This window comes from Maylandia zebra, linkage group LG8, assembly GCF_041146795.1.
Source record: "Maylandia zebra isolate NMK-2024a linkage group LG8, Mzebra_GT3a, whole genome shotgun sequence".
NCBI lineage: Eukaryota > Metazoa > Chordata > Actinopteri > Cichliformes > Cichlidae > Maylandia > Maylandia zebra.
Genome location: NC_135174.1, coordinates 29,698,294 through 29,709,209, shown reverse-complemented (window position 1 = coordinate 29,709,209; position 10,916 = coordinate 29,698,294). Strand labels below are relative to the sequence as shown.

The 10,916-nt window shown below is 42.7% G+C and overlaps 3 protein-coding genes across 9 annotated transcripts in view; all 3 read left to right on the top strand.

Moving 5' to 3' along the window:
• Positions 1 to 545: 545 nt before the first annotated feature.
• Positions 546 to 1,909, top strand: LOC105941239 (uncharacterized). The gene is made up of 4 exons (XM_076887845.1): positions 546 to 702; positions 772 to 833; positions 923 to 1,753; positions 1,826 to 1,909. Exons 1-3 carry the CDS (start codon positions 680 to 682, stop codon positions 1,747 to 1,749), a joined length of 912 nt encoding a protein of 303 aa, XP_076743960.1. The 5' UTR covers positions 546 to 679; the 3' UTR covers positions 1,750 to 1,753; positions 1,826 to 1,909.
• Positions 1,910 to 4,088: 2,179 nt separating this feature from the next.
• On the top strand, positions 4,089 to 5,468 carry LOC106674884 (uncharacterized). 3 transcript variants are annotated; one of them, XM_076887771.1, is made up of 5 exons: positions 4,089 to 4,234; positions 4,320 to 4,381; positions 4,639 to 4,976; positions 5,073 to 5,324; positions 5,402 to 5,468. In XM_076887771.1, the coding sequence occupies exons 1-5, from the start codon at positions 4,212 to 4,214 to the stop codon at positions 5,417 to 5,419; spliced, it is 693 nt and encodes a 230-aa protein (XP_076743886.1). In that variant the 5' UTR covers positions 4,089 to 4,211; the 3' UTR covers positions 5,420 to 5,468. The 3 variants fall into 3 exon arrangements, with proteins under 3 accessions (XP_076743886.1, XP_076743885.1, XP_024655707.2); XM_076887770.1 differs by having other exon boundaries at positions 4,639 to 5,324; XM_024799939.2 differs by having other exon boundaries at positions 4,090 to 4,234; positions 4,639 to 5,331.
• A 4,082-nt stretch (positions 5,469 to 9,550) lies between these two features.
• The window catches only part of LOC101469693 (serine-rich coiled-coil domain-containing protein 2), a 45,908-nt gene continuing 44,542 nt past the window's right edge, over positions 9,551 to 10,916 (top strand). For 2 of the 5 annotated variants that reach the window (XM_024798871.2, XM_024798872.2), the window contains exon 1: positions 9,860 to 10,317. The gene's annotated coding sequence lies outside the window, so the exon portion shown is untranslated. Of the gene's footprint in view, positions 9,603 to 9,859; positions 10,318 to 10,916 lie in introns of those variants that run through there. The other 3 variants (XM_076887768.1, XM_076887769.1, XM_024798860.2) reach the window with 3 other exon arrangements.

The window sequence follows — 10,916 nt, the reverse complement described above, 5'->3', positions numbered from 1 at the left end:
ACCTCTGTGCTCATGTTTTAATTCAACAGTCCAGTGTTTGGACTGTCACTTCATCTTTGTTGGTGTAACCCTCTGAACAAAATGTTCAAAAAGCAAGTCTTGCAACTCCACAGCCATCTGAAATGCCTGGAAGGACTTAAAATGTTGGTTTTTGAAACATAATCTAAATTAAGTTTAAGTGTTCATTAAAACATAAGAATTGTACGTTCAGAATCATGGGTCATATCTATGGAGGCTTGTTTCCTGTACTGGGAAAAAACAAAAGTATAAGTCAGAAATGTTTTTTAAAAATAGCTTTTATGTTATCTTAGATTTTCAATTTATCCCAATATTTCATTTTTAAGTCAAAGTTCCACAATACTAACCTGAAAATATTGACTGTTTGAAAAAAAGAAAATAAAAAGCAGGCAGTATATAAACAATATAAGATTAGGTTGACAACCTGTTCCCCTTGGAGGGTTACACTCATTTGCTCCCAACTGTTCAGTAGATAGGTAAAACACTTCCAAGTTGCAAGCTAAATGCAGGTTTTACCAGGTGTGGTTAATCACTGTAATTGCAACTGCACCAATATAAAGCGAACAGCAACCACACACCAGTTAAAGCACAAACCTGCAGCACCCTCATGTTTTTCATCCCAACTTGCTGTAGATGAGTCGTGCTGCTTTTTGAGTTAGACATGGGGCTCAAGCTTGTTTTGAAGTGAGTAGTGAAATTTAATGCTGTCTGATTTAGTAGTTTATCTACAGAGACTTGTTTGTTTTTTCACAGGGTTTCCTGCATTTGTTTCCTGCTTTTCAGCAGTGGATCTTGTTTCCCTCAAACAATGAAAGGTAAGCTATTCCTTCAACTTCAGAATGCCTAGAAGCTTAAATTAACTTGGTTTTACAAGCTTACATTTAGTTGAAATCTTTTAATTCAGGGCAAACTAGTCCAGCTGTAACTGCCAGTGCTAGAAGTGCTGGCACTAACCCTGGACATGATGGCTCTACTGGCGGAGAGGCTGGTTCTGGCCCTGGATCTAGTGGTTCTACTGGAGAAGAGGCTGGTTCTGGCTCTGGACCTAATGGTTCTACTGGAGGAGAACTCGATTCTGGCCCTGAACACAATGGTTCTGCTGGAGGGGAAGTTAGCTCTGCAGGAGGCTGGTCCTTTGGCTCTGGCAGCTCCAATGGAGGTGGAGTTGATCCTGGATCTGCTGGCTCCACTGCCGGAGGGGTTGGCCCTGGCAACTCTGCAGGAAGTTGGTCTTTTATTCCTGGGAGCTCCACTGGGGTAGCAGTTGGCCCAGGAGGCTGGTCCTTCGGCCTTGGGAGCTCGAGTGGAGGATGGGTTGGCCCTAGAAGCTCTCCAGGAGGCTGGTCCTTTGCTCCTGTTGGCCCCATTGGAGAGGTTCGCCCAACGTGGTCTAATGGTTATTCATTCCTTGGTGGTGTTCCTTATCAAAATTATCCTGTATTAAGTTCTTCTTTCCTTAACCACCCATGGAACTGGATGCCACCACGTCCCTTCCCTGACTTCAATGCCTGGTCTACTTATGAGGTGCCACTAGGTATGGTTGCGCTGCTCCCTCAGGTACCTTCATTGCCTTCGTCCCATCTTGTCCAGACTGGAACTGGCTACCAGCGAGGAAGAGAAGTACTTTCTCACTCCAAATATTCTAATAATATCTTGGGCCACCATCCTCTGAGTCCTGTACTGCCACAGTACCCAAGACGTGCGAGTGGATTTCAAGGGATAAAAGTCTAATGAGGTAACTACATGCAGTGACGCATTAATGACTGAAGGTCCTTTTTAATTGACTTATTTCTGCTTAATCTTGCAGGTGAAACTAAAGAGCATGTATCTGCTTTCAAGAAGCCTTTTGGATATGGAATAAAGACTTTAATAAAGCTGAGTGTTCTGTGCATTTGATTGTAATTCGATGTTTAAATTATTTGTTTCACTTCTATCAAGTAACTGATCCCAAAGGCTACAGCCTGAGCTGCTTGGTGTGCTCCAACAGTGCTTCTGGCTCTAGTTGCAAAGAAAAGGTATCCCATGGATTTTCTTGCTCCTTTATTATACAGTGTTGAAAGTAGGCATCAAAATTCTGCTGGAAAGTGCTTGATCATCTGACTCTTGCATTGACTTGAAGTTGTAGGGTTTTCAACTTTCAATATTAAGCACTTTGGGGCAGCTGTGATTTGGTGGTATTAAAAATAGAACTGATCGTTAACCCAGGCTTTTACCGATCTGGTATGGGGAATCTCATTCATTTTTATACATTTGAACAAATGCAGTCTCTGATCTTGTGTACCCTTGGCAATTCCAGTCTTGAACTCTACAAAGTGTGTGTGTGTGTGTGTGTGTGTGTGTGTGTGTGTGATCTGAAAGATACATTGAATCAGTTTGTTAAAAATGTCATTTGTCTGGTTTGATGCACTTAAGGTTAAAAATGAAACACGAGCACTATCCTAATTCTCACCTATTTGGGGCAGTAAGGCCTTTGACCCTGGTTGGAAAGATTCTGGTTTTAAAATGTGGGCTGCCAGAGGTTTGTGCAAAGTTGCAGACCTATTTGACAAGGACACCTTAATGTGCTTTAATGACTTGACATGGAAATTTGGCATTCCAACCAAACATTTCTTCAAATTTCTACAGATCAGAAGCTTCATTTCAAAAATCCCTAACACTGCCCACTCTAAACTCATTAAAGGACACAGCAATAAACCATCAGCTGAAGAAGGGTATAACATCCCGTCTTTATAACAACCTCAGGGACAGCCCTCAAACGTCCTCAGAAAAAAAAAAAAAAAAAAGATTTAAATGGTGTCAAGACTTAAAGTGTAGAATAACCACAGCGGAATATCAAAAAGCCTACTTGAAAGCCCAAACACAATCTATAAACACCCAATTTAAACTAATCCAGTATAAATGGAAAATTAGGACATATATCACCCCAAGATTATTAAACAAATTTGACCCTAACGTTCCGGACATGTGTGTTAAATGTGGGGATAAAGGTACACTGATGCATTGCCTATATGAATGTCTAGAAATCCCAAAATTTTGGACAGAAGTTTTAGATGTATTAGTGCGTATTACAAGTGTTAAGCTGAATCCATGTCCTAAATCCTAGCGATTTTCCCCACTGAGCAAAGTTCACTAAAAACCACAATCATCTCCCTGTTGCAGGAAAAATATAGCATAGCATGGAGATGGGTGGTCTCGTAGGGTGTCTTGCATTGAAATCTGCTGCAGTGACCCGGTTACTGCGTTCACCAGATATCAACACAATTTCGATCCGTTCCTCACGTGTTAACCTCTTCGACATGTCAATGGCTGTGAACAAAGAGAAACTTGTAAATAACTCATGAAAGAATAAAGTTACGTTGAAACCAAGCACATCATTGTTTTTCTTGTGACATTATCAATAAGTGTGATGTGTCACATGACCCTCTCCCTATTGCAAAAACAAAAGTTGTATCCAAGATGGCCAATTTCTAAATGGCCACCATGGTCACCACCCACCTTGAGGAGTTTGCCCCCTCACATATACTAATGTGCCACAAACAGGACTTTAATATCACCAACCATTCCCCTGTTATTACGCTGTATCCATATAAATGGCCCACCCTGTAGTATTACAAGTAGGAGCTCAGGCTTCTTCTTCTTTAAATTATTTATTGGTGGTTGGCAAACAGCAAAACGGTGCAATACTGCCACCAACTGGTTTGGAATGTGAACCAAAATGTTAACAAAATAAATAAATAAATTTTTACAAAAAAATTAAAAATTAAAAACCTCCCAAACAAATGAGTCTGCCATAAAAACCAAATATGGTCTGATAACTTTCCCTTCTCGAGTTCTTATGAAACAAATCAACCAAGCCCAGTTTCACTTTCATATCACCAAGCATATCAATTCTTCTCTCTGCATCATATTTCTGACAATGCATCAAAACATGTTCTGTTGTTTTTTCTTCTCTATTGCAGTCAAACTTTCCTGTGCGGGGTTCGGTATTGTTCAGATTCCAGGCTCAAAAGAATGCATCATTGACTGGGGAGTGATGGGCACCAGGTGAAGTGAATGAATTTAACAAGAGCTGCCAGCATGTTGAGCACCAATATAAGCCATGCATTTGCTGTCAGCTAGTTAATGGATACTGAGTTGATCTGTAAGCAGCTGGCAGTGTGTTGATACCAGCCTGCTGTAGCGGACCCTTAATCATGGTGCTTGTCTTTATGCTGAGGTTAGTTGTGCTGTTTGATGTCTCTTTTATAATTTAAGTTTTTTTTTTTTTTTAATATATATAAAACATGTTATATCTTTAACAGGGTTTCCTGGATTTGCTTCCTCCTTTTTGGCCGAGGTGCTTGCCTGCCTGTTTTAGTTAAAGGTAAGTCTTCCTGTCTAATCTCAAGAGTTAGTCTTGGAAATATAGCTGTAGCAGAACTGAACTACCCCCCCCCCCCCCCCTTTTTTTTTTTTTTTTTTTTCTCAGGAAACTGTAATTTTATACTTGACTGAAAAGCTTGGTCTGCTAAACCAAGTAATAGAAGGGTTTTCTTTCAGTGCTACTCAGAGCAAAATTTGCAAGAGCTTCATTGCAACTTGACAAGCTCAGTTTCAGTAAAAACTTATTTCTGCTTTCAGGTCAGTCTGGTGGCACTGGAAGATTGGGCCACCTTGGCTGGGTACCTGGTACTGGAGGGGTTGGTGCTGTCAGATGGTTCCCTGGAACTGGATTGCGTGGGGATGGTAGCACTGGATCTGTAAGAGTTGATACTGGTGACTGGGCCTCTGGTGCTGGCAGAGCTGGTGCTTTAAGTGTTGGCACAACTGGGGTTGGTCGTGACACCTCAGTTACTACAGGGCTTGGTGTTGGCAGCTCTGGTACTAGTGGGGTTGACGTTGGCAGTTCTGTTACTGCAGGCGTCGGTGCTGGTAGCTCTGGAGGGGTTGGATCTGCTGGCGGCTCCGGCTCTGGAAGGGTTGGTATTGGTGGCTTTACTGGATCCTCATTTTTTGCTGGCTTTCCATGGGTAAATGCTCCTACAGGGGGAGCTCCTTCCTCCTTTGACCCACAGGACTGGATGCCCTCTCAGACCTATCCTGACTTTAATGCCTGGTATACCTCTCAAGTGCCACTTGGCATGTTTATGGCTCCACCTGCATTGCCTTCATCCTACATCATCCAGAACGGCAATGGTTACCAGCGAGGAAGAGAAGCCTTTTCTTACTCCAAATACACTGACGATGTCTACAGCCCCTTTCCTCTAAGCCCTGTGCTGCCACACGATCCAGAAAGTGTCCCAGTGGTTGATTCTCAAAGGATAAAGGTTTGAGGTAAGGCACAGTTACGAACCAACTTGCTTAAATTTGGAGAAACATGTGTAGTGACTTTTTGTTCTTGCAGGTCAACTTGATGAGCTGAGCCTGGGCCTCCATGCATCATGTGGTCATTAAATGCACTATAACAACAATCTGTTCTCCAGTCTTTTACTGGGCAACCAGTCATTAGGTCAGCTTTAGGTTTTTGTGGACAATGTCAGACACTTTGACGTTTACACATTCAGCATAGCCAGACTCTGCCTTAACTGGCTGAACCTGACACCATCACGGTCAGAGGTGATGGGTAACAACTTTCTTTAAACTGGCTGATATGCATGGACACAAAGGTTGTCTTGCAGGTCACGTGATTCTGTCACATTGGATGAATGATGATGAAAAGCATAATGAAGTGAAAGGCAACACTATAGCAACTACAACTCAAGACTTAAAATGGTGAGAATAACTCAAATGTACTGAAAATACTCAACCAAGACCCCAGATCCCAAAGTCAAACCATGGACTGACAATTAAAGCTACAGTGTGTCAAAGTTTAACAGATGTCAGCAGCTTGCAGAATTCTACTGAATTACCTCCAGAAACTTATTTGCGTAAGCCTGGCTACAGTGGCTAGGATAACTTATTTTCATCTGTCAGAGACAACCTTAAATTTCAACTGTAGAAGGCAGTCAGTCCGCTGTTTACCTCAGCTTTCAGACGCAGCTGAACGATTTATCAGCGGGAAAGCGACTGTTAGGGCATTGGAGCCTAATGTTAGCGTAGAACTGGCTGCTGTTATTTAGCTCTTGTCAGCTTTCCAGAGATGAGAGGGTCACGTGTCTGACCTGGGAGCGTGTTTTTGTGTTAGAGCTCTGACTTAAATGAAGACAACATTTTAATAAGGTGCCAGTGGCGTTCTCTTTCCTTGTGTTTGTGTGAAGGGGCTAAAATGTAGGGTATGACGGTGCAGAAGTGAATCTAAATGTACCTTGCGCAAACACCCGTGACTTCTTTCTCCTTTGGTTTGCACATTGCATCTCCGCTCTCTAGCACCACATACGTAAAACACCATTAGTTGCAAGGCAGATGTCCTTTCCCTCCACTGTATTCAGATATAGTGGCTTCCACAAACTGCCAACCCACTGATATTTATTCTAGATTAATTATATGGGTCAGGTTAATGGAAGATGTAATTAGACACTAATCTGTATATTTGAGTACAGTATCCTTTTTACTAAGAAATTACTGATTTTACATTATCTCTGTTATATCATGAAGGCAGAAGAAATGAATCAAATCTACTCTATTTTATTCTAAGAGAGCGAATGAAAGGAGGCATGAGCACAATCCTGGCCGCTTTCTCCTGGAGATGAAAGAGTGTGTGTCACAAAGAGCTCTTAAGTGTGGTTGTCTGTTTCTCTGTGCAACCTTTCACCTCTGCTGCTGCTGTGGCTGCTGCAACATTTCTACATGTGGAACACAAGCTTCAAACAGGGGAAGCTGGTGCAATACTGAGCACTTTTTCTGTTTATTTAACAATGTTATCAAAGAAGGCACTAAGCTGACCAATGAGGTGTCGTAGTCACATCTTCATTATGTTAAACATAAGCATAGTGATGTGTGTTTGAGTGCACAGAGCTCTGAATGTAATGTGACAGAAGAACGTCCATAACTGAAACGTTGAATCAGCATTATGTATATAATAAGGGCCTCAATACAGAACCTTGTGGCACACCATAGGTGAGGGAAGTGGAAGATGACTGTACTTAAAACCTCAGCTTGGATAACAGATTCTGGTTATACTTCTTAGATTAAAATATATTACAGATATAAAGTTATATGCAGACGACAGCGTTTCATCGTGTCATCCTGCTGATTTATGAGCACAAACTTGGATAAATTTGTGATTTGCTCAGTTGCCTTGATGCTGCTGCTATAAACACTCAAGAGGTTTCACATAGTCCTGAACCTGATGGAGACTCCATATTGATATTGGGAACAGTGGAGCAGTTTTCACTGACTGAGTGCAGACTAACAACTGTTTAGAGCAATCTGAAGGCAACACAAACATCTCAAAGATCTGTTGCATATTGAAATGGAGTTTGGATTTCTGGCACTTCATCGCCTGGAAGAAGTTTTACTACTTCAATAATCCAATTCAGGGTGCTTGTTAATTGTACATATTACTATTAAGATATTTCTCTCTGATTTCTGCCAGTGCTGGACCCACCCACTATGCATCATATGCTTTATTTCCAGAAGTTTCTGATTGGAGCAAATTCCAACTTCACAGCCTGTACATGGCTGATTACTGCAGGGAATAAGTGAGATTTGTGGGCATGCACTGGGCTGAAAATCAAGTTGTTGATGCAGTAGTTGAGCATTACACAGGCTGCAATAATCATGATCATGTGACTGTGCAACATGGTTTCTCTGCTTGTGTTTATTACGTGTCTGCCTCACACATGTAACATTTCAGTCTGGGCTGACTGATGTTCATCGGGTAGAAAGAGCTGCAGTTTTATAAAAGAGTGAAACATTTCCATAATGGCACAAACAGATTTCTGTGTTTGCTGCTAATAACCTGAAAAGTTTGTGGTTAATATGATTTTTGATTTTCAGCTTTTCCTGTTGTACATGTTTCTGAGAGATGGAGCGCCACACTTTCAGCGCCATGCTGGACCCTGGTGTGCTGGGATTGGCTGCTCGGTGTCTGTCAGTAACTATTTAATAGCAGAGACATGTAAATACTTTGCATTACATTTTGAATCCACTACCTTAAAAGAGCTTCAATTTACAGACAGAAATGTCAAAAATGTTACAACTGTCCCCGGTCTCCCCTACTTCTAATTTATTTTCCCAAACCACGCGGAGCCGCAGTATAAGGACTAAGGAGCCACGGCTCCGGACCCCTGATATATACCAACAACAGTGTACATCACTGTCACAGCATTGTCAGTTCAGCCTTTTCTATTATGTTTAACCCGAGTGACCGCCCGGTCAGCTGGTGGGTAACAGGCATCTCTAAAAATAAACAGAGTGAGTGGATTTAAGAAAGTCAGTGACTCAGGTGTGTCGCTTGGTTTGTCATCTGTTGTTGACCCTGGAGGAGACGTAGAAATTGTTTGTTTTAAATCTTAGTTGGGAAGGTTCCTGTTTCTAAAGTTTCTATTGTTTTAGTGCAGGTTTTTGATAATTCTGAGTGGATTTACACAGTACGGGTCAAAATGACCGCAACAAAATCAATGTCACTTTTTTGTTTTTCAACATAATACAAGGGTTCATTTCCAAAACTTGCTTATGAGCTTCAATTTCGTAGCAGATCCACTATCACACAGCTGGAGCAGTCTCCAGTGGAGGTCAGTCCACTGCTGCCACCTGTGGCCAAGTACCACAGCCTACTGACACATCTGCACCTGCTGCTATGATCACAGTGAGTAGAGGCTGAGTGGCTGCACTAACCCCTGGTACATCTACTCACCAACATGTTGAAAGATGCAATCCCAGCAATGTGGATTGTCAACACTAAAAACATCAGTAAGCAAAGACAACAGGGATCATTTTTTCTGTTTATTTAGCACCCACAACATTTGTAGTCGCCTTCTGCACAGGGGAAGTCCACACACACTGTGTGGTACCACTTTCCACAGAAGGTGCATTCAATCTGCAAGACTGAATGAGATCGTCAGAGTCATTGTCTGACTGTTTATTACTGATCACCTGCTGTACATTCACAGTAACTGCCATCTCCTTACACATGTTTATTAGATTAACCACACTTATACAGACTGTATAGAGATAGATATATAAAGGACACAGGCAGACTCTGCTTACAGGATGTGATGTGACAACACTAATGAAATATTGATGTGTCATATTTGTCCAAGGCGTGTTTCATTGTCATGGAAAAAGAGAATATCAAAATCATGATGACCAATTGGAGTGGTGATTTCTATGACTTTGTGTATATAATTTGGAATTTTGTACAAATGTAGGCCAATAAAAAAAAAAAAAAAAAACATGATATCATTTCAATCATTTCAAAGGCTTATTTGCACGACGCACAAACGGACACAATTGAAAGGTACAAACGTGTTGTGCAGATGTGTGTCAGGCTGATCTGGCTGTAGGCTGTGGCACTTGGCCAGAGGGGGCGCTGGTTGACTCGAGTCCATGTTAGTGCACAAAGCAAACTGCTCGCTTTACTCTTGCTGTCCTGTGAACAACATCGGCGTGGTGTTAATTGTTTGCTGTTTTCGCGATCGCGTCGCGCGTGAGGATATCACCAGGTGAACTCGCGACATTTTTAAACATTTTGTTGTTCAACAGCATCACGACGGACGGAGTGTGTTTGAGACAACCTCACAAGTGTCACAGGTGACACATTTGGCGGTTTTTTGCTGGTTTGTCGGTAGCAGCTCCTGAAACGTTATATACTGAAACTGCCACACATCTGTTCCACCAACGCCAGTAGATCTAAACGCCAGTAGATCTAAACGCCAGTAGATCTAAACGCCAGTAGATCTAAACGCCAGTAGATCTGGAACACCGGCCACGAAAGGGTTTTGTTTACAGCGTCCGCGTGACGTCAGAGTCAGCTGTGCCTCGCGCAAGCGCTGTCCGCGTGCACGCGCGTGTGTGGATGATTCAGCAGCAGCGGCTCGAGCTCTGAGCATGTGCGGCACAAACAGACTGCACGCGGACAAAAGGCGTTCACGTTAGCGTCTCCTCTCCGTCAGGGCGCGCGGAGGTGATCGTCGGCAGCGCGAGACCCGCCGAGCCCGGGAGGAGCATCCACAGGCCCCACAGCTCAGCGCCGTTTACTGGGACTCTTACCGCCGCCCGGCCTCCAGCACACCGCCAGCGGTCGGATATTACCTCGGCACAGCCCGGCTCATAGCCCGGTACATCCCGGCTCACAGCCCCATTGCAGCTCGGCTGTCTTCATCCAGCCGAGCTGCATATTTCCGCATTTCGGCGTCAGATGCTCCGAGTGGTTCGCAGGTGAGTGTGAGGAAACATCTGCTGAGAGGACGCACACACACACACCACGTCCTGGCTGTGTGTGTGTGTGTGAGTGTGTGTGAGAGAGAGACCTGAGGGTCAGACAGAAGATCTGTTTCACAATCGATTAATTACTTAGATTTTCTGTCAGCTGGTCAGGTGTGTAACTTATCTGACGTCAGAAAAGGTTACGGGTTGTTTTTGATCATTTTGTCCTAAAGATAACGAGACTTGAGACAGTTTATTTTAATGAACTGATCGAACAATTAATCGATCAGTCGGTCTCTTTCCGGTGAAGCAATCACTCACACAGCTCAGAAAGTCTCACAGGACGGTGAAACTTTAGTTTGGTGTTGTTTCTAAGAGCCTGACGTCACACAGCAGTTATCATTACTGGTTAAACTAACCTGGTAATAACATAACTGCTCTCTGTATTACTCAGATCAGCTGATTGATTAGTGTGCTGTTTATAAAACATCAGATGTTTTTACTGCAGCAAACCGTCTCTGTGAATCATTACTGAGGACTTTATTGGACTAATTGATTATTCAGTTAATCAATGCTCAGCTGATTTCTTTTATTGATCAGTTGGGTAAACG